We start from the raw sequence: 24,253 nt of genomic DNA, 5'->3' as shown, positions 1-24,253 counted from the left end.
TCTTTCAAAGACACGTGAGCGCTAACTGAAGCACTCCAGGCTAATTGCTGGTGTTGGCTGTTTCCATCCCATTTCAGAGATGACTCCCAGTAGTTACAACATTATATATAATTAGTTCTCTGATATGAAACATATATACCCACCAACAACAAAACACTATTCCTGATGTCAGAAACCAGTTCCTTCCCTGGATTCCACCCCATTCAAACAGAATTAGACATGGAAAGCATTATTTATTTCTCCGTGCAAGTCAAGTGTATTCCACTGACATTATCAAACTGAAATAATTACCAATTGCATAGTTTTTATTCTGGAAGTGTAACCAGGTGTCCTAAGGTTAACATGATTAAAAGAGAACTTGAAGAATCTTTTGGATCCTACTGGTAATACAGATTTTTTTCTTAATCTTATTACACTGAAAGGGTTAATACTCAAAACTAATTGGGATTTTTTTTTCCCTAGCAAATTTGGAAATGAACTGAAACTGCTCCCTGGTGTGAAAGCTGAATCCAACAGCCACCTGCAGGATCAGCGACCAACACTGCCAGATGCTACAAAGCCTTTGATTTCCAGTAGCGAATTCGGACACATTTAACTCGTATGACATGAACTAACTGCAACAGCATTTTCGATCATTCTTTCTTATTTTTTTTTTCCTGAATACCAACTCTAGCTTTCTGCTCACTATAGATGAAACAGCTGCAGTAGATAGATTCATTCAGACTCACAGCTTGGGCCCTTGTTTTCTTAATGGCTTCCATGATGGCATCCATGTTGAGGTAGCTTTTACTGGTGGGAGCTGGGCCAACACAGACAGCCTCGTCCGCCATTTTCACGTGAACCTGAAGAGACAAATCTCTGCATTAACAGATGCTCCCAGCACAAAGAACTCCCATCCCCTGCAAATATACACAAAATTCCAAATCTGATTGTCTCACATATCATTTAGGTAGTCAGATCTCTTTTAAAAAGTGCACTAAAAAAGAAAAGTGGAACAAAGAAGCTCAAGAGGTATATTAACCATGACTGTCATTTATTAGAAGCCTAATCACTCTCTAACCAGGTAACTTCCAGAATATTCCCTACCAATTTGATTAAATAAACCCCCTGCCAACAACTTTAGCCCCTTACTTGGTTCATCAATACATAAATCCCATATCAAAAACTACCCTGTTACATGTAGCCAGAGTAGCCCCGTATTTTCCCGAGAAGCACTCATGCTCAGTTCTAAGCAAGCTCCCCAAGCAAGTGGGGATAATTAAAGGGACTGAATGAAGGGACACAGTGAGTGTCCCTACACAGCAGCAGGTCAGCACTAAGCATAAAGTTCACCACTAAAGAGTTCACTATCACTACACATGAGCCACAGAATCTTGACAATCATTTAAATACCCTCACATTTGATCCTCATCCATTTTACCTTTCTCCTAGAAGAGCAGATGTGTGCATTAGTCTACTCAAAACTTCAGAATATATAGTCCATTTTTAAGACTACTTATTTTAAAACATTTTAAATCTATTTTTAAGTGTAGGCATTCACTCCTGAAAAGAATAACTTATTTACTTCTAAAAAGAACCTATTCTAAAATGATAATGGGATTCATGTATCTTTGAAATGGATTTCCCTAACGGTCTTCCAGTTTAAGGAATTTCCCATCAGTTTAACTTTATTTTACAAAGCAGACATAAAAACTAGAGCACTTGCATATACCTGGACATTTATGAGCCCACCCCCCCAAAAGTCTAAGATAGAAAGTACTTTTCAATACTGCTAAGTTATATTCTTCGCCGTGAAGTAATTTTTAAGAAGCATTTTTTTTTTTTAAGAGAACAAGCAAGCACGCCTGAGCAAGGGAGTGGGGCATGGGGTGGGGGGGAGTGAGAGTGAGTGAGAGTGAGTGAGAGTGAGTGAGAATGAGTGAGAATGAGTGAGAATGAGTGAGAATGAGTGAGAGTGAGTGAGAGTGAGTGAGAGTGAGTGAGAGTGAGAGTGAGTGAGAGTGAGTGAGAGTGAGTGAGAGAGAGAGAGAGAGAGAGACAGAGAGAGACAGAGAGAGAGAGAGACAGAGAGAGAGAGAGAGACAGAGAGAGAGACAGAGAGAGAGAGACAGAGAGAGAGAGACAGAGAGAGAGAGAGAGAGACAGAGCGAGAGCGAGAGCGAGAGCATCTTAAGCAGGCTCCATGCTCAGCACAGAGCCTGACGCAGGGCTTAATCGCCTGAACCACAAGATCATGACCTGAGCCAAAATCAAGAGCCAGACCTTTAACCGAATAAGCTACCCAGGCACCTCAATTTTAAAAACTTTTGAAATTCGGGGCAGCTGGCTGGCTCAGTCTATTAGGTATCCGACTTTGGCTCAGGTCATGATCTCACAGTTCATGGGTTCGAGCCCCGCCAGCAGGCTCTGTGCTGGCAGACAGAGCCTGTTTGGGATTCTCTCTTCCTCTCTCTCTGCCCCTCCCCCACTTGTGCTCTCTGTCAAAATAAGCTTTAAAAAAAAAAGTTTTGAAACTCAATTGCAATTTTGTCATCATTGTTGTACTAAATGCCTGATGTGATTTCACTGGGTTGCTAATACAAAACCAACTACATTCAAGCCATGTAATAAGAGCAACTTATTACTGCCTATCAATGACTAGATGGATTTATGTTTCAAGAACTTCAGTATCTTGAAAAATATAAATCCCTTTTTATATACTTCAGTAATATGTAACAATTATGGAAAAGTTTAAACAGAACTAATCAATTAACTAGGATTACTGCTGGCTACAAGTTTCAAAGACAAAAATAAAAGATTTTAAGTACAAAGTAATCTTCAGAAACTTTTCCAACAGGTTTTTAATTATTAATTTCCTCAACATTTAGTTTTATATTTTCAATTTTTTTATTTAAATAGGAGAAAAGTACATGAACTGGCCTTTTATTTTCCAAATAATAATATAGCAGAACAAAGTGTGTTTTTCATATTACAGAACTGAAAAAAAATCATCTTCCTCATTGACTTTTTTTAATGACTTTAAACACTTAGATCCAGATAGGTTAGAAATTGTGCCTGAATTTTAAAACTGAGTTAATGGACATTTTCATGTTAGTCCATTAGATGCCTAAGATATGCTTGGAAAACATACTCTCCTTGGTTAAAAACACTGCATCTTAGTGTTAAGCAGTACACTAGACCAGATCTGAATGAAAGCTTTTAAATACATTCTAAACTACTACAGACTAAGGAAGATAGGGAAGACAAGCAGGTGTGAAGACGTTTTGTCATGCTGGGAGGGTCTGTGAAACCTATCACTCAAGAAGATTTGCAGTCGGGTGGGCACTCCCCACCACGTCCATGAATACTTGAGTTTTCCCTGGGATATCATCCAATGTGACCACAACATGAGGTGGAACACTGCCAGGATGACAGACTGTACATTAGATGTGCTCCTTGAGAAGAATGGCAATGCCTCATACGATCTATCCACACTTCAGTACCCACCCAAATCGAACCCAATTCTTTAACGTTACCAACAAGCAAATGTCACCCTTAAAGACTGAAAAGGCAGGGGCACCTGGGTGGCTCAGTCACTTAAGCATCCAACTCTTGATTTCAGCTCAGGTCATGATCTCACAGTTTTTGAGTTCGAGCCCCACATCGGGCTCTACACTCACAGTGTGGAGCCTGCTTGGGGTTCTCTTCTTCACTCTCTGCCCTTCCCCTGTTCACACTCTCTCTCTCTCAAAATAAGTAAATAAACTCTAGGGAAAAAAAAAAAAAAAAAAAACACTGAAAAGGCAATGAAAAGAATGCCAACTGCAACAATCTTAATTTGAAAAACCAGGGGGAAAAGATTTTATTTAAGTAATCTCTACACCCAACATGGGGCTCAAACTCCACTGACTGAGCCAGCCAGGTGCCCCAGAAAAAAACATTTTTAAAAACCAGATAAAATCCTATTTCTAACGATGGGGGGGGGGGGGGGCACGGAGAAGAACCTTTCTTTCTATTCTATACAATGTGTCCAAAGAGACATACAAATGTCAACAGACTAGCTTTCTTGCACATCCTTCTAGAAAGGCAATTCATCCCTAGAAAATAAAACATGAGAATTTAAGTCAGTAAATATTACATTTGCTTTGATTCCATTTTGTAAAACTACAGGTGTAACACCATGACACATTTATTCATGATTATTTGGGGATGGTAGAATTAGTGACTTTACTATTTTTCTTCTGTCATAACTTATACAATTTGCAAAGTGACAAAGCCAAAAATTAAAAACTACAGTGAAAAGGGAATAGGTTTTTGCTAGTTGCAAAACTCTCAATTTCCTAAAATCCTATTTTCCTATCAGTAAAGGGAACTGTCCCGGAATCAATCATGGAATCAAAGGGTTTGCTGAGTCTTTATTTGCATTTCTGAGAATACAGTCAAAAACAAAGGAATGAAAAGAAACTAGAAGGACTAGAACCATATTTTCTTACTTTGGCCCCTGGGAGAAGCAGCAAGGAGCGATGGGAAGGATGGAAGAGGGGGAAGGAGACACCAAGTATGAAAACAAACGCTTAGCAAAAGCAATTACCAATGTGCTAAGACCACAATGAAAAGGTGAAAAGGATTGTGGAATGGCAGGAGTGCAGAATTAAGTATGGTTGGTTGTAAAGGGTGGGAGAAGCAGAGTGATCGCTGAGAAAAGGTTTGAAGTGTTTTGTCCATTTTTTTAGCTTAGGAAATGCTTGAACAAATGCCCTTAAGAAGGACTCTTCTACAAAGTAAGAAGCTAAAAAACACTTGAGAGATGAAAAATTCACAGTAAATGGTTTTTGACAAGTGAGTGTCACAGCTAGGAGGTAAGGGGAAACAGGATAGAGATCATCACACATACACACACACACGCACACGCCAGGATTTAAAAAGAAAAACAGATAAAGGAAAAGAAAAGAAGACAGGAAAGACAAGCAGGAGGGGCAGAAGAACAAACAGCTTGTTGTGCAGTCCAAGACAAGCCCCCCAAGCACCCATTCCCCAGGCACTGTGCTGCCTAGAAGCTCCTCTCCACAGACATTCTCGAGCCACCAGTACAGAGAATGCAGCAGGGATAAGATCAGGAATGTTTCTTTCCTTCTAAATAGCAGGCAAATGCCAAGAATGGGTATAAATACAGGTAAATTTACAGACTTGTTGCAGAAATTAAAGGCTCTGACCTTTGGCAGTTCCTATGTAGTGTGTGAAGCAACAGACAAGATCACCTTCTGACAAAAGCAGCAAAGGAGGAGTCACTGGTGGTGTAAGAAGAACATAAAAGAGGGAGCCTGGGTGGCTCTGGTTAAGCGTCCAGTTAAGCTCAGGTCATGGTCTCATGGCTCGTGACTTCAAGCCCCGCATGAGGTTCTCTGCTGTTAGTGCAGAGCCCGCTTCAGATCCTCTCTCCCTGCCTCTTTCTGCTCCTCCCTGCTTGCATGAGCACTCTCCTGCTCTTTCAAAAATAAACATTAAAAATAAGAAGAAGAAGAAGAACTACCATGGAGCACATCACTGGCTCAACTGGCGAAGCATGTGACCCTTGACCATGGGGTCATGAGTTTGAGCTCCACGTTGGGACTTTACATTAAAAAAAAAAAAAAAAAAAAAAAAAAAAAAGGAGGGGCGCCTGGGTGGCTCAGTTGGTTGGGCAACCGACTTCGGCTCAGGTCATGATCTTGCAGTTTGTGAGTTTGAGCCCTGCATCAGCTCTGTGCTGACAGCTCAGAGCCTGGAGCCTACTTCAGATTCTGTCTCCCCCTCTCTCTACCCCTCCCCTGCTCACGCTCTGTGTCTGTCTCTCAATAATAAATAAAGTTTAAAAAAATTTTTTTTAAAAAGGAAAGAAAGAACTACCATATGATCTAGCAATTCCTCTTCTGGATATGTATGCAAAAAAAAAAAAAAAAAGTGACATCAGGATCTCAAAGAGCTATTAGCACTTCCAGGTTCACTGCAGCACTATCCACAATAGCTAAAATGTGTTTAGAGACATTCTGAATATCCATTTACAACTAAATGGATAAAGAAAGTATGATATACACTCACAATTGAATACTATTAAGTCTCTTTAAAAATGGAAATTCTGCAACGTGTGACCACATGAATGAACTTGAGGACATTATACTAAATGAAATAAGCCAGACACAGACAAAATACTGCATGATTCCACTTACAGAAGACATTTAAAACAGTCAAATTCATAAGATCAAAGACTGCTGAATGGTGGTTACCAGCTGCAAAAGGAGGAAGAAATGGGGAGTTATCAACAGGCATAGTTCCAGCTATACAGATGAATAAGCATTAGAGATCCACATACAACATTGTAACTACATTCAACAAAAATGTATTTTACACTTACAGTCTGTTAAGAGGCCAGATTTCATGTTGAGTGTTCTTAGCACAAAATTAAAAGAAAAAAATGAACGAACAAATTTCAGCCAATTCGGTCATATACAACTCAGGTTCTTACTGGAGAGGATGGTAAACACCAAAAAGTTGAACAGAAAGAGTTGGGTGAGGATCAGCTACTCCTTTAACCCATCTTGCTAAAGTTTATAATAAAAGCAACTCTCAGTCCAAAGTCTGCAACAGATACGTTTATTAAGCAAACATTTCTCAGCAAGACAGCATATAACCTGTTCCACATGCTGAATAAAATCCTAATTCTTATCTGATTACCATCTTGCATGAAAGGGTCACCAAGGGATGCATAATTAAACTCCAAAGGCAAGATTTTCCTATCTTTACAGTTACTATAAGACTACCAGAAATCCTCCTCTCTGATGGTGGGACACCAAAAATATGGAATTCAAGAACAGAGCAGAATCCCTAAAGGTAAATGCCCTACTAGATTTTTATATCTTGTCCATGCCAGGGTGAAAGGTCTCTGAAATATTTCAGCCAATCCAAATATCTTGAACAGCACTAATTTCAGTAAGAAGCATCCATTTCTAATATCCATACTGCTATATATTAAACCACTAATGTCATCAACAAAAATCCATTTACTTAAAAATTTAGTCTTGAGGTGACATTAGTGGTTTAAGGTCCAACTCTTGATTTTGACTCAGGTCATGATCTCATGGTCATGAGATCAAACTCCGAGTCAAGCAGGCTCCATGCCCAGCAAGGAGCCCAACATTCTCTCTCTCTCTGCTCCACTTTCCCCACATGCTCTAAAATAATAATAATAATGAAGTTAAAAAAAAAAAAAAAAAAAAAAAAAGATTTAGTCTTGACTGAGATACAGCAAGTTGTAAATGCTTTTAAAAGCCATCCCTGGGAGTGCCTGGGTAGCTCAGTCGGTTATGCACCGACTCTGGGTTTTGAGTCAGGTCATGATCTCACAGTTCATGAGTTTGAGCCCCAAGTTTGGCTCCGTACTGACAACAAGGAGCCTGCTTGGGATTCATTCATTCATTCATTCCTTCATTCATTTATTCATTCTCTCTCTCTGCCTTTCCCTGCTCTCTCTCTCAAAAATAAGCATTTAAAAATAAATAAAATAAGGGGCACCTGGGTGGCTCTATCAGTTAAGGGCCTGACTTTGGCTTAGTTCATGATCTGACTGCATAGAGGGACTGCCATAAATAAAATAAGATAGGGGTGTCTGGGTGGCTCAGTTGGCTAAGCACCTGACTCTTGATTTTGGCTCAGATCATGATCTCACGATTCTGGACATCTAGCCTTGTGTCAGGCTCTGCACTGAGTCCTCAGAAAGCAGGATGGCGGTGACATTCCTCACATCTGCTCTCGCATCCATGTGTAAAGAACTGGCCAACTCCAAGCCAGAAGGGGCCTGCATTGCAGTGTATGAAACAGATGTGTTTGTCATTGGAACAAGAGAGGACATGCTTTTGTCAACATCAGAAAGAATTTTCAGAAAGATTTTGTGGGGGTGCCTGGGTGGCTCAGTCACTTAAGCATCTGACGTCGGCTCAGGTAATGATTTCGCAGCTCATGGGTATGAGCCCTGTGTCCCACTCTGTGCGGACAGCTCAGAGCCTGGAGCCTGCCTCTCTCTTAGATTCTGTGTCTCCCTCTCTCTCTGCCCTTCCCCCACTTGCACTCTGTCCCTCTCTCTCAAAAATAAAAACTTAAAAAAAAAATTTGTAAAATATTGTGCTGAAAGAAAAGGCTGCAGAGATGCAGAAGATGAAATCTACAACCCCAGCAAATTGGATGAGTGCCGACACTGTAGAGATTGAGGCATTCAGAAAAAGTCGAGGACTATTTCTGTGTGGAGCCTACTTGGGATTCTCTCTCTCTCCCACCCTTTCTGGCCCTCCCTGCTCATGTTCTCTCTCTGAAAATAAACACTAAAAATAAATTACAGACATCATACCACTATGGCAGATCGCTATTGTGCCCAAAAACCTTCATTCCCCTACTCTCATGGCACATGACTGTCCAGCTAGAGATAAGATTTCTCAGACTAAGAGTCTCACATCAGTGAATAAAGTAAGTTTGAGTCACTGGGATCAGAATGTGAAACATACAACTTCCAAATTATCTACAACTTAAACACAATCTTACTTCTCTGAATTCTGGCCATGTTCTTTCCTTCATCCTGGAACACAGATGTTGTGGGAACCAAGTTCAACTATGCAAACTAAGGCAACTTCACAGGACAAGGGACAGCAAATTATAGTGGGGGCCAAAATCAGCCCAATGCTTGCTTTGGTAAAAGTGTTATAGGAGCACAGCTATACCTATTAAGGGCATCTTTTGTGCTAGAACTATAAATTTGAGTACTTGGGACAGAGACATGAAATATTTACTCTGAGTCTGTCCAGGCAAAGTTTACCCATCCATGCCCTCAGGGATAACAGAGCAAGAAGGCAGCCCCTTCTTGTACAAGAACCAGAGCCCCTGTACATCCACAGAAATACACTGACCTCCCTAACCTAAAATTGTTAGATGTGAGGGAATATTTGAATGTCATCCTAAACTACTGTATTCTGTAATATCAATATCTATTACTTGTAATAACATCTCAAGTATAATCACTGCCATAAGCACCAACTTAATCCTTTTTTTTTTTTCTTATATTTCTTTTTGAGAGAAAGAGACAGAGGGGCAGGGGGCAGACAGAGACAGAGAGACACAGACTCAGAAGCAGGCTCTAGGCTCTGAACTGTCAGCACAGAGCCCAACATGAGGCTCAAACCCACAAACTATGAGATCATGACCTGAGCTGAAGTCAGACACTTAATCAACTGAGTCACCAACGGGTCCCCAACTTAATTCTTCTTAATGAGAAGAACCAGATTAGTGAGGTGGAAATAGTGATTTCATTAGAATATGGCCAGATCAGTCTCAGAGGTTCTCCAAGAGGAAAATAACTGGTGGTGATACACTTCTGGCACCCGGAGTTCACCATGGGTCTGAGCACCCCAAACATGTTTGCTCAGTATTCCAAATCGCTGGAAGTCTAAACCAGCTCTTCATCCTGAGCAGTTTCTGTAACCAGTCACATATGCCAGGCATCTAAGTCACTATGGGTGCATGTTTTACTATCACACAACTACTTGCCTCCCGATGGAGGGACACTTGTTTGCTGCTTGCTACAAAAGGTAGCAATCCTTGACCCTCGTTGGCAAAATTTTCCATCAGTATTTTGTATTTCTGTGCATCACGTGAGTAAGGCACCAACTGCCTTTGTCTCAAACTATGTTTGCACAAGTGTTTGAATAGCCAACAGCCCTGGAAGAGAAGAACTGGGGAGCGATGGACAGAGACGCTAATGGTCCATTAATGTGAGAAAAACTCTAGCTCAAACCATTCAGGTGCAGGTATCCTCCTCTTCATATCACCTTCTGGAAACTGGGACTTGGGGAACGAGAGCAAAAATGCTGATACTCCGACCACTGCCATGGTTGTGAGCAGTAAACAGCCATTCATCTGTCACCCAGCAGCCTTTTATCTACTATCAGCACCATGAAACCATGAGAGCTAACTCGTTAGCTTGCAAGGAGAGTAAAATCTCACAGTGAAGACTAGAGTAAAACACAGTTCTTGACAGGCCCGTGTCCCTTAGCTGTGACACAACCCACTTCATTTGCCACAACAGCACAGAAGGATCACACCCCGCCGTGGGGCTTGTGAGCTGACGACCAACACTACCACACTGACACTCCTACTATTTGCTGTGTTCACAGGAGTAAATTCTCTTGCTCTGATGGATTGTTGTGTACTTTTGGCACTGATGGCACTGTGGCAGATGTATCCTTACCATCTTCTAGGACATGGATTACTTCCTTAACATTTAACTATTTTAGGGGTTTTTTTCTTTGGGTTGGTTTATGGGCAGGAGAGGGAGAATAAGAATAAATTTCATAACAAGGGATGTTAAAAACAAAAACAATTAATAGTGGTTAGTAACTTCCCATGCTGTAGGAAGACTCACCAAAATGACCATTCCAACATTCCTTTCTAAATTACTTTCCTCTACTATCAAGGACAAAAAGCAAAGAACACTTCCCAGACTCCCTTGAAATTAGCGTGCATATGTGTGATCTCAGTTCCACCAATCAGGCACATCCCAAGAAGTCAGAGTAATGTGAAGTGGTACTCCTGCAGGCAGATCTCATAGAACAGCTCTAGAAGAACTTTTGGGTCTATCCCAGAACATCACAATTGCCAAGAATGGTCAGGAGTGGAAGTGGGGACTGTTCTTGAACAGATTCATTTCACCTGACGGGGCTATCTATGACTTGTGGCCCTCCTGGAGATTCTGTGAGCTACCTTAAATACAACAGAGCTAGGGTCAGCAAACTTTTTCTGTAAAGGGCCATAAATATTTTAGGTTTTGCAGAGCACAGACTCCATCAAACCTCTCAACTCTGCCTTTGTAGCACAAAAACAGCCACACACAGTACAAAACCAAATGCTCATGGCTGTGTTTCAATAAAGCTTTATTTACAAAACCATGTGATGGGCCAGAATTAGCTCATAGGCCACTGTTTTCCACTCCCTCTCTCAGAAATGCTTTTCAGTCTACATTAGTTCAGTCAGGATTCTCTAGGAATAAAGTGACACCATCAAACATGTTTACCTGAAAATAACACAGATGTGTGAATAGGGTTAGAAAAACCACCCAAGGATGGTGAGGTGTCCAGGGACTAGCGAGAGTGGGAAACCATGATCACCCCAGTCATGAAGGGGCTCAGAGCAGGAAGAACATAAGCAGAGCTGGGGAACACAGGGCTCAACAGTCACTACGACCCTAAAAGAATGCGAGTACTGTCCAAACACAGACAAGGCAAGGATGTGGAGGGGGATAAAGGGATCTGCTTGATATCTTAAATAGCTGAACAGAAACAAAGCACAAGGAAGCTCAAGTGATATGCTCCATAGATGTCAGTGTCCTGCAATTGATCCAAAAAAGAAGAAATTTGAGAAATTTGAGTTCATCAAAATTTAAAACTTTTGCTCTTCTCAAGACACCATTATTCACAATGCAATACCAATTCCCACTGACCAGAATGACTATAATAAAAAAGATAATATCAAGCTCTGGCAAGAAAGAGAAATAATTTGAACCCTCATACGCTACTAGTGGGAATGTAAACTGGTGCAGCTGCTTTGGAAAACAGTCTGGCAATACCTAAAGTGTAAGTATAGTCACCAAATGGTCCAGCAATTCCAATCCTAAGTATATACACAAGAGAAATGATAATATATGTTCATACAGACATGTATACACATGTTCATAACAGCATTATTCATAGTAATTAAAAATTGGAAGCAATCCAAATGCACAGCAACTGGTAAATGAGTAAAATGTGTTATATTCATACAATGGAACAGTACTCGGCCAAAGGCAGAGGGAGGAGGAACTGATCAATGCAACCACAAATGAATCTTAAAAGCATTATGCTAAGTGAAAAGCACACAGACACAAAAAAACCCCAACAATTATAAAATTCCATTTAGTTGAAGTTTCTAGAGAATGCAAAACTATATATAGACAGAAAGCAGATGAGTGGCTACCTCGATGGAAGTGGAACAAGGAAGGACTATAAATGGACATGAGGGATCCATTTGGGTGATGGCAACATGCTAAAAACTGGACAGTAGTGGGGCGCCCGGGTGGCTCAGTCAGTTAAGCATCAGACTTCAGCTCGGGTCATGATCTCACGGTCCATAAGTTCAAGACCTGCTTCAGGCTCCGTGTGACAGCTGAGAGCCTAGAGCCTGCTTTAAATTCTGTGTCTCCCTTTCTCTCTGTCCCTCCCCTACTCATGCGGTGTCTCTCTCAAAAATAAACATTAAAAAAATTTTGGGGGGGTGCCTGGGTGGCTCAGTCAGTTGAGCATCTGACTTTGGCTCAGGTCATGATCTCCTAGCTCATGGGTTCAAGCCCCACATCGGGCTCTGTGCTGACAGCTTGGAGCCTGGAGCCTGCTTCGGATTCTGTGTCTCCCTCTCTCTCTGCACCTCCCCCACTCACACTGTGTCTGTCTCTCTCTCTCAAAAATAAACATTAAAAAAAATTTTAATTTACTGTAACTCTTTAAACTGTACACTTAAAAATGGTAAATTTTATGATATGCAAATTGTACCTCAATAATGCTGTTACATAAAAATTGGGAAGTTTCATGTTCATTTTTTTAATCCACTATGCTGTGAGCTCTGCTATGCAAGAAACTTCTGGCCCATAGCGCAGTGACCTAGACTATAAATGTTTGATTAATAACTGCAGCCAATGAAGAGAAAGTTAGAATTAACCTGACAAAGACGACTCTGGAGACAGAAGGCACTCGAGGAGGCACTCCAGCAGTGGGTGGAGGGCATCAGATGCACAGAGCCCTGAGAGACCAGAGGATATAAAGGGAGAAGAAAGCCATGGAAACACAGGGACAGTCATCAGGGCTGCATGCCACAGACACAGTGACTAAGATGGGGATTCAGAGTAGTAGCTACTGGATCTAACAAATTACATGTCTGGCAATTGTGGGGACCAACTTACTAGAATAGCAAGTAGAAGCCAGCCTTCTCTGGGTTGAACAACAAATGCAAAACAAGAAAGAAAAACAGGTGAGGCACCTGGGTTGCTCAGTTGGTTAAAGCAACCAAGTCTTGGTTTTGGCTCAAGTCATGATCTCCCAGTTTCTTGAGTTCGAGCCCTGCATTGGGCTGTGCACTGAGAGCATGGACCTTGCTTGGGATTATCTCTCTCCCTCTCTCACTCTGCCCCTCTCCCACTGTCTCTGTCTCTCTCAAAATAAATAAACTTAAATATGTTTTTTAAAAAAAGAAATAAAACATAAGAGACTCTTAAAAACTGAGAACAAACTGAAGGTTGATGGGGGGTGGGAGGAGGGTGGGTGATGGGTATTGAGGAGGGCACCTGTGGGGATGAGCACTGGGTGTTGTAGGGAAACCGATGTGACAATAAATTTCATATTTAAAAAAAAAAGAAAGAAAAACAGGAGACTAGTCTTTCATGTCAGTTTAAATGTAATGGTTGGGCACACAAGGATATTTTACTTTATTCTCCCTGTAACTATTTGGGAAAGCTAGGTACACACACAATGTACAACAACTCTCTGACTGCAGACTAATACTACTTTTCAAAGAGATCCCACCACAGAGAAACAGCTAACAGATATGTGCATGTATACCTCACAAACCTAACTAGAAGTCCCCAAGATGGGAACAAAACCACTATCAGTAGCCAAACATATGGCCATAAAGACAAAAGACAACCCAGAAAGAGATCTTACAAAATCTACAGATTCAATCACAAAGTTCTGGAAACAGATGGTTGTGATGGTGGCATAACACTGTGAATGTACTGAATTATACAATTAAAAGTTAATAAAGTGTTAAATTGTACATTCTATATACATTACAATTAAAACAAAAACAAAAACAAAAACAAACTACACAGAGCGACCTGGCTGGCTCAGTCAGTGGAGCATGTGGCTCTTGATCTCAGGGTTGTGGGTTTAATCCCCATACTGGGTGTAGAGATTACCTGAATATAAAACACACACACACACACACACACACACACACACACACACGTATATACATATATGTATACACACACACACACACACAATAAAGATTCAATCACAACCTGCAGCCTATCACTGACCAGCAATGATGAAAGAATACATTTGTAGAGCTTAGCTATATAGAAAATGTAAATATTATCACCTAAGAAAAACTGCACCACGGGAGGAAAACAAAGGAAGAGTTAAGAAAAATATTAATAATAAGAGTATGGGCTCAGCTCCAGACTGTAATCATTTTCTACTTGCTAAACAAAGCTATCCCACATGCATTCAGGACTCTAATGATGAAGACAAACCTACATATATCATAGTTCTGAATACAAATTTCTGAAACAATGGCAGAGCGAAATTTGAGAGATATGATTAAGAAGTTACTTCCAATTGTAATTAGGGTGTTTTTAAAAAGTATTTCCAAAGCATATGAATAGCTACATGTCAATTCTAATAATTTAAAATACAGATAGCCAGCAAAGTCATGAGATCTCAAAAAACTACTGGAGCCATCACTTACCATTGCTCAATATGTGCCACAAATTGATGACACTATGCATAAAAAATGAACCATCTAGAGGTTCCTAAATTTGGGGGTTTTATTTTTTTAATGTTTACTTTTGAGAGAGAGAGAGAGGAAGGGGCCAAGAGAGAGGGAGCCAAAAATCTGAAGCAGGCTCCAGGCTCTGAACTGTCAGCACAGGACTCAACGCAGGGCCTGAACCCACAAACCATGAGATTACGACCTGAGCTAAAGTCAAACACTCAACTGACTGAGCCACCCAGGCATCCCAAATGTTTGTTTTCTTTTAATCACCCAAGGAATGTATGAATATACACTATTTTGATTTTTTTTAATATTTATTTATTTTGAGAGAGACAGAGCACAAGCAGGAGAGGGGCGAGAGGGAGGGAGAGAATCCCAAGTAGGTTCAACACTGTCAGTGCACAGTCTAACACGGGGCTTGATATCATGCACACAGAGAACATGATCTGAGCTGAAATCAAGAATTGGAGGCTTAACTGACTGAGCCACCCAGGCCCTCTAACTACTATGATTTTGAAAACATAGAGTTCAAGCAATAAAGATAACCACTGCTCTCCACCACCTTAAAGGACTGCCACTTCCTACCTTAAAAGCAATTACCAACAGTTTTACATGTGTCCTTCTAGTCTTACCTAAACATGTTCACATGCACATATAGGCATGAAAATGCATGGTTTTATCATGTGCTTAAGATTTGCCTCCCATAAATTGTATCACACTATAGGTTATTCTTGCAACTAGCTTAACTGTTGTACGATGTCCTGGGAACCTGGGTAAACCACAATTTATCTAACCATTCTTCCAATAATGGATACTGTTACCAATTTGCAGGGATTATACACTGCAATAGGCTTTCCCTTAACAAGCCAATCTGTATCCATGTATCTATTTCTGTAAGCAAAATATTTCAAAGTTTAAATGCTACAAACTACACACTTAAAAGCTTACATCAATTAACATGTCTACTGGAGATGAATTTCCCTATACCACCACTAAATAACTGATCTTTCTGATTTTAATTAACTAATGGAGAAAAATAATGATTCTTCAATTTTTTAAGTCTACATTCCCTAATTATCAATGACTTTTGGTATATTTTCCACACTCATGAGCTATCTGTATTTCTCCTTTTGACCATTAACCATTTTTAAATTTAATAGGAGAGAGATCCTATAAAGAAGAAAAAGTATATTTTGGTTTCTTTTTAAACATTTTTAAGTTCATTTATTTTGAGAGGGGGAGAGGGGGAGAGGGAGAGAAGGGGAGAAAGAGAATCCCAAGCAGACTCCACTGTCAGCACAGACCTGAAGTGGGGCTCGATCTCACCAACTGTGAGATCATGACCTGAGCCAAAATTGAGAGAACACTTAGCCACCCAGGCATCCCATTATTTTTTTTTAATTACACATAATGTTTAAATGCTATTCTTTTTCAAAATAAAGCTAACCACTCCACTAACCATACCTCTATCCCCATTATGTTTTCTCTCCAAAAGTCACTTCTCAGGTGAGTATGTATTCTTAGACCTTTGTCTCTGCCAGGGGAAATGAAACAATTTTGTCTTGCAGGACACAGTCGGCAATGTCTAGAGGCAGTCTTGTCAAAACTGTGGGTTGGAGGAGGGCGCCTAGGTGGCTCAGTTGGTTGAGTGTCCGACTCTCGGTTTTGGCTCAGGTCATGATCTCACAGTTCGTGGGTTCAAGCCCTGCATCAGGCTCTGCACTGACAGATTGGGATTCTCTCCCTCTCTGTCTCTCTCTCTCTCTGCCCCTCCCCTGCTCTCTCAAAATAAATCAACTAAAAAAAAAATGAAAACAAACAAACAAACAACACAACAACAAAAAACCATGGGTTGGAAGGATGCTACTGGTGTCTAGGGGGTAAAGGCCAAGGATTCAAAATACCCTACAACACATGACAGCCAAAATGTCGAAAGTGACACTGCTGAGTACCCCTGGTCTATGCTTTTTATGTAATGTATCTAACTATAAAACTATAAAATGGGGGCTCCTGGGTGGCTCAGTCGGTTAAGCATCTGACTTCGGCTCAGGTCATGATCTCACGGTCCGTGAGTTCGAGCCCCGCATTGGGCTCTGGGCTGATGGCTCAGAGCCTGGAGGCTGTTTCAGATTCTGTGTCTCCCTCTCTCTCTGACCCTCCCCCGTTCACGCTCTGTCTCTGTCTCAAAAATAAAAAAATAAACATTTAAAAAAAAAAAAACTACAAAATGTTTTATCATCAACAGTATTATTCCAGTGCCATTTTCTAAGTTCTTTTTCAATCTCTAATGTGTCTTAGAGATGTTCTGTCCATAGGCAGACATCTACTTTATTCTTTCTTAACTCCTAAAGAATTCCAAGATATGGTGCTACCAGTTTACCAACCACTCCCCGGATAGAAACTGAGCATGGAGGAATCACCCAGCTGGATGACCACGAGATTTCCAAGCCAGACCTCCTGTCAATTATCCCAGGTCCTCCTTCCTGCTCTGGACCTTTCTCCTCTGAAGCTGGTCCACCTTTTGGAGCCATTTTCTCCCGTGTTAGACCAGGGTGTCCTATCAAATGAACACATCCACCATCTATCTTCCAGAAATTCCTCATCATTTCAGGACCATACTTCCCACCATTTTGCACCAAAATTCTGGTTATTTTTCTTTCAGTTTTTTTTTTAAGTGTTTCTCTTTCCTGGGAATTTGGGACAGGAAGATGAAGTCTGATTTATCCCACCAGCCTAAATTAGAGGTCAGGACTCTTTAAAATTTTGTATTTCTTACCACAGGAAATAGAGCATGTGTATTTTTATTTTAAGCTAAAAAGCAAAAATTGTGAATATTATTCTCTAAATGAAACAGCTAAAACTTTTTAAGATGGCCATGAAAAATATCAACAAACCCTTACTGCCAATCTAATCTGGCATTAAAATAGGTATATGAAAATCATCATGTAGTTCCTAAATTACCACAGCCACAAATGCAACCTAGCTTTAGGTAACACATGTTACCGTTTCTCCCTTGGTGCAGCTCGATGGTAGGTGTCTTTTCCAGAGCAGCCCCTCTACCAGATAAAAAGGCATTCCTAGGAGCTCCAAAAGCTGGCTTTCCAACCTCAGATTCCATTCCCTAAATCGTCCAAAACTGCTGCTGGGTTCACAAAGGATATGAAAGCCCTTGACTTCTATATAGCCTGTGACTGCTTGCTTTCTCACCAAGAGCTTTAGATGATTATTAACAATAACAAAAAATCAACCACGTAAATGGTCCTCTCCATAAAATTCTTGGCATTCTACAGTTAGCTCCCTTACTTGAAGCAGCAATCATCAAAAGCAGTTAAGCAGCTCAAAAAGTTTTTGTCAACACACTCATTCTCAGTGAGCAGGGAGAGGATATGTGAAACCATCAAAAACATCTGGGAAATGTTTTTATTCTCTCTCTAAAAATAAATAATCTTTTTTTCTCTCCATCTCCCAAACAAGAAAATTCTTCTCCATAGGATAGGATGGGTACTCTGAATGAGCTCTAAGCCTAATAATTAACCTCAATAATTTGTTAGAACTAAAGCAATTTTTGTTATTCATGGAATCTACCTGTGGCTCTGTGACTGGGCCTCGCTACCAGGAATGGAATAAAAGCTGAGAAGTCCCTCTTTGGGGATTTAGTCTGGAGACCACAAGAAACACAATCAGATAAAGAGCCCAGGAATCAGGACTGAGGCAAATCTGGGGCTCCCATCTTCCACCTTCCTTGGAATTGAAGCACCAGAGAAGATAGAGACTACAAGTCAAAAAGGAGGAAGAACACATAAGTGTATCAGAGGAGATCAAGCTACCTGCTAGGATGAAGCATGACCCACCTCCCACGGTACTGCCTCTCACAGGTTGCACAGTCCACTCTGCGAGGTCACAGCTGAATGTTACCACATAAAAGCCCAAGTGTGCTTAATAACTTCAGTAAGCTTCCCAAATGCAACCAAAGTCCCAGGGTATAGACTCTAGTCCATAGAAAGGCGTACTGCATCTCAGATTTCAGGATGAATTAGTTCTTTAATTGTGGAAACAGATTTGTGACAGGATCCATTAGAGAGATGGAAGTAAAGTGGTACCCGACCTGGCAGCAGCAATGGGCAAGGGAAAGATCAATGGCTTAACAGGCACAAGCTACTGGTCTTTCATTTCAAAATCCTACTTTTTTCCAATCCAAATGGCTGGCTGGTTTAGGAAAGAATACCTTGTGCAGCTGTCCACATGCCTCTTTTGTATGAAAAAATAAGCATATTCAAATTAAGGTGAACATCTGGACAACACAAGGTAGAAAAATCTGTGGCAGCTGGCTCTATGGACAGAAAGAACAAGAGAAAGGGCCACCCCTCCCAAAGAAAAACCATATGTAATAAAAAGACAAGGAAAAGGACTATTGTTTCCAAAACTCAAAGTAACAAAATATTTTCCCCAAAAACATAAGCTCATAATTCCACTTATACAGTACTGGTCTCTGCTTTTCAGTCTCTTGTAATTCAACTATTTTATGCTCCACTCACCATATCTTTTTACCATTAAATAGACCCTGAACGCATCCCCTCTCCCTTATGTCAAATATACAGATATACAGATATACCTGACTCACTCAACATTTCTCATCGGTACTCTGCTACGACAGGGTATAAGGAGATGGGACATCAGTCCCCTTCCTTCCAGGAGTTCTGTCTAGTACAAAAGGGACTTCTACACAATCAGAAGTAACTAATCAGGGGAGCCTGGGTGGCTCAGTCGGGTAAGCGTCCAACTTCAACTTAGGTCATGATCTCGAGGTCTCTGAGTTCTAGCCTGGACTCCGGCTCTTTGCTGATGGCTCATAGCCTGGAGCCTGCTTCACTTCTATGTCTCCCTCTCTCCCTGCCCCTCCTCCACTCGCACTCTGTCCCTCTCTCCCTCTCTCTCTCAAAAATAAACATTAAAAAAAATAATAATTAACCAGAGCACATACATGTTGCTAATACAGAAAATGATTTCATGAAGAATCCTTTCTTTAAGTAAAACAGTGAACTTCTAATAAATGGAAAAAAAGTGAAGAGAACGACTAATGGGCAAGTTCTGCGCTCCAAGTCATGGAAATGTGAAAGGCCCCAGCCTATGCAGACATCCCCAAAATGGCTTGAAAGCAAGGTGTATAAGGAGGTACTTATGGGAGAGGAGGGGGGAAGAGAAAGACTAGAAGGGAAACCTTGAAAGCAATCTTTAATGTCATAGTCAAGGGTTCAGGCTTTAAGGAGGAAGTTGATGGCTCTCACTGTTGATCTCCTACAAAAAGGAAATGTTCTACTCCATCACAAACAGCAGCCTACTATAAGTTACTGCAGCTGGAACGTTCCCAGCAGTTAGCTATAGACGTACTCCTTTCTCTCCCACAAACCTCAGACAAAGCTTAACAGGCAGTGCTGTTAACAACGAAAACCTCTTCCCTTTTCCTCTAACGTTATCTGACCATACTTTTCCCATAATCTGGGATATACAGCATAATAATATTGGACACAAACACCTATTCAGCTACACTGAGTTCCTCCCCACACTTGTTTTTAGGAGACTTCTAAGAAATGCCACTGGCCATTCTAATTACCGATTAAATGGAGAAAACGTAGTCCATTCTGTCTCTCCCACTAAATGCAGCTCAAAAGTCTGCATATATGAATCAACTATATGTGAACCCTGAAAAGTAAATAGTAGCAGACAGATTGAGGAAGAACAAAATTCAAACTACTATAAATCAGTGCTGGGTTTTCCCATTTTCTTTTCCTCCAAGATCCCCCTGCCTGATCAACAAAATGTGATGCCTGAAGTAGGCACTGGGGTGCTAACAGAGAGCTCCAGAAGAAGCCCTGTACTTCTGACTCAAAAAAACAGAAAAAGGAGCTCCTAAGATTAGAACGCTACAGAAATGCCCCAAGGTTTTTTGTTTAAAACTTGATTTGTGTTTGTGTGTGTGTGTGTGTGTGTGTGTGTGTGTGTGTGTGTGTCCCAGCCACCAAGAAATGTTATGGCTTCAACAGGAGTGGCAAAATGGGAGCCTGCAGGAGCCAAAACAGAGAAGGAACATTCTTCTCCCATCAATGAAACTGCAGTCCCATGAGGATGGGTAAATCCCCACTGCTTTTTTTCTTTTGACATAAGAAATAGATATTTGGTCTCTGCCCCCAGTTCCTGACACAAAACTTCTAAAACTCTTGTTATTTCCTGATAAATAGGGGTGCTAAGAGCATCTTTTGTTCTAATATTTGGTCTTTGACCCCAGTTCCTGACACAAGAGCTTCTAAGATCCTTGGAATCTCCGGAGTGATAAGAGTGTCTTTTTGTATGCTAATAAGATGACTGTGCGGGGGGGGGGGGGGGGGGGGGGGGGTGAGATAGCTCCAGGATGGGGGCTGGTCACCAGATTAACAATCAGAGGGATGGAATTTTCAACCCCATCCCCCAACCCCAGGGGAGGAGAGAGAGGGACCAGGGATCGAGTTAATCAGAAATAGCCAACAATTTGATCAATCATGCCTACATAATGGAACCTCCATAAAACCCTTAACCAATGGGATTCAGAGAGATTCTGAGTTTGTGAACCCACCCAAAGCTAGAAAAGGTGGCACAGCCTAATTCCATGAACAGAAGCTCCTGTGCTCAAGACCCTTCCAGACCTTGCACTATGTACCTCTTCACCTACATACCCATTTGTATCTTTCATGATATCATTTGTGATAAGCTAGTAAATGTTAAATAAAGTGTCTGCCTGAACTCTGAGTCATTATAGCAGATATTCAAACCTGAAGACAAGGTCGTGGAAATCCCTGATTTATAGCCACTTGGTAAAAAGGACAACTGATAACCCAGGACTTGAGACCAGCATCTGAAGTGGGGGCAAGTCCCACAGGACTTAACCATGGAATCTGAGCTAACTCCAGGTAGAACTGAATTAAATTGTAGGACATCCCTCTGGTGTCCAGACTTGAAGAACTGGGTTTTGGTAGGAAGAGGAAAAACCCCACACATATAGCGTCAGAAGTATTGTGAGTAAAGTAACAGTTTTCCTTAGTCTCCCCCTGCACTCTCAGTGGCTGGCCATACACATGGAAGTCTGCAGCAATGCAAGGTCACCAAAATCCCAGCTTTCTCAACAAGAGGAATGAAAAGGGAAGGCCTCAGGAACAAGAAAGCACAGATAACAAAGTTGAAAAGCTAGCATAGAGAAGCGACCCAATAAAATTGTTTATCAACTTCTAGGTCCATCCCTAGGCTGGGCATATGTAGATATGACCCTATTAAGCACACCAAAAAAACTTAAACACTGAACAGAGAGAAGACACTTCTCAGACTGACCAGATGGTAATACACCTGTGACACACACAAACAACATTACAAAGGCCTACGGAGCACAGAAAAAAGATGAGAACATTCATTCTGAAGTCAACCATGTTGAGTGCCGCTAAAACAAAAATAAGATTCTCCAAAGATTTTAAGATTCAATTTCATAATACATAAAATATCCAAAATACAGTTGGATCCTTGAACAACCCAGGTTTGAACTGCACAGGTCCACTTATACATAGACTTTTTTACAGTACTGTAAATGTATTTTCTCTTCCTTGTCATTTTCTTTTCTCTAGCTCATTTTAAGAAAATAGCATATAACACTTATAAGATACAAAATATGTGTTAATCTGGGAGGTCATGACTGATCTCTACTTCTACAGAGATCCTCGGGAGGTTGAAAAGGAAGAGCAGGCCGCTGCTGGAAAAAGCTGTGACCACAGAGGAATTTCAGGGTGCATGGACTTCTCTAGCTCCTGGGTCACTGATAACTCAACCTGAAGTCACAGACTTCTGGTCTAAAGACCTACAGAGGCTCTATGTCTATTCAGCAGTTCCCTACAAAAGAAAGCTCAGCCTGTCACTGAAGACTGGTCTACAGCTCCCACTATTCAGGCCACTAAATGGATAGGAACAACCACTGAGCGGTCTTAAGATGCTCTTCCACAAAACCAAACAATATGGAAATAAGGTTGATAGAAAAGAAACAGTTTCTTAAAGTTGAAAAAGTGGTGCCCGGCTGGTTCAGTCGGTAAAGCATTCAACTCTTGATCTCAGGGTTGGGAGTTGGAGCCCCACACTGGGTATAGAAATTAATTAAAAATAAAAATCTTTTTTTTAATAAAAGTTTAAAAAATACATATATATATGTATTACATATATATAATAGATACATATAATACATATATATGTAATACACGTATAAGTGTGTGTGTGTGTGTGTGTGTGTGACAGAGACAGAGAGAGAGAGAGAGAGAGAGAGAGAGAGAGAGTTAGTTAATCGACTGTTACTGGTAAAGCTTCCAGTCAAGAGTAGTCTATTGTATTTTGGGAAGTCAAAAGTTTTATGTGCATTTTTGAATGCACAGGTGTTTGGTACACCTAACCCCTATGTTGTTCAAGGGTCCACTGCACAATCCAAAATTGTTTAGCACACCAAGAACCAGGTAAATCTCAACCCTTATAGAGAAAGACAATCAATAGACACCAAAGCCAAGATGACAAAACTGGTGACAATTATCTGACAAAGACTGTAAGGGATTACAAAAATATTCCAACAAGGAAGAGTATACACGCATGAAACAAATGAAAAACTATAAAGTATAAGAAACAGAATTTATAAAAAAAGAACACATGGAAACTTTAATGAAATATATAACAACCAGAAGTTTTAAAAACTTAATGGTTGGGCTCAATAGCTAAGGAAAGAGTCGATAAACTTGAAGATAAATCAACAAAAATCTACTATACAATCTTATTCAGAAAGAAAAAAAAACAAAACAAAACCTCAGGTAACTGTGGAATAATAACAATAGGTACAATATACAGGTTATCAGAGAACAAGAAGGAAAACATTTGAAAATATTTGGAAAAAAATGCTGAAAACGCCTCAGGTTTGTGAAAGACAAAACTACAGATTCAAGAATCTTAATAAATCCCAAAAAGGGTAACAAAAAGAAATCATGGATCAAACACATCTAATCAAACCTGTGAAAATTAAAGACAAAACAAATCCTGAAAGCAGAAAGAGTTTTCGAAAAACAACACATTAACTACAGGGGAACAATTATTCAAAAAACTACAGACATCATTTTTTAAAAATGATGGACACCTGGGTGGCTTTGTCCCAAGTCTACAAAATCTCTATTGGATAGACCACTCCTCATTCCCAGTATCTGGACAGACCTTTGCTGTAAACATATTGAATACGTAAGTGACTGGAGACAGCAACAGCAGCTTTACGTCTGATGTATTCACTGGAGTTAAAGCCTCTCCTAAGGAAGAGAGGTGCCAGTTCAGATAAACACATCAGGTATAAGTCCACTGGTGCCATATTCCTTAATCACACAATTTTGTGTATTCCTAAAGATACCTCCTGGTCTCATCCCTTTGCTACTCTCACTTGGCAGTTGCCATTGTAACCACAGAGAAGTAGCAGCAGCAATTAGCAAAAGCAGCTGTTCCAAGTAGTGTCAATGCATTGGCTATAGCTAGAGCTCAAGACCCAGTAAATGAGTGCCTAGAAAACCTGAGCTGATTCACAGATTTCGTTTCAATCTACTGGACGGGCGAAGGGACTTCACACATGCTGTCCCATCTACCTAGCAGA

At 40.6% G+C, this 24,253-nt stretch overlaps 1 protein-coding gene across 3 annotated transcripts in view; it reads right to left on the bottom strand.

Annotated features, from left to right (window-relative positions):
• The window catches only part of PCCA (propionyl-CoA carboxylase subunit alpha), a 477,968-nt gene that overhangs the window by 343,737 nt on the left and 109,978 nt on the right, over positions 1–24,253 (bottom strand). For all 3 annotated transcript variants that reach the window (XM_042979710.1, XM_042979700.1, XM_042979707.1), the window contains one exon: positions 729–842. In XM_042979710.1, coding sequence (XP_042835644.1) covers positions 729–842 — 114 coding nt within the window. The remainder of the gene's footprint in view (positions 1–728; positions 843–24,253) is intronic.

The sequence above is a fragment of the Panthera tigris genome, chromosome A1, assembly GCF_018350195.1.
Source record: "Panthera tigris isolate Pti1 chromosome A1, P.tigris_Pti1_mat1.1, whole genome shotgun sequence".
In the NCBI taxonomy this organism is placed as follows: Eukaryota; Metazoa; Chordata; class Mammalia; order Carnivora; family Felidae; genus Panthera; species Panthera tigris.
Note: the sequence above shows the minus strand (reverse complement) of the source record. Positions and strands in the feature narration are given on the sequence as shown.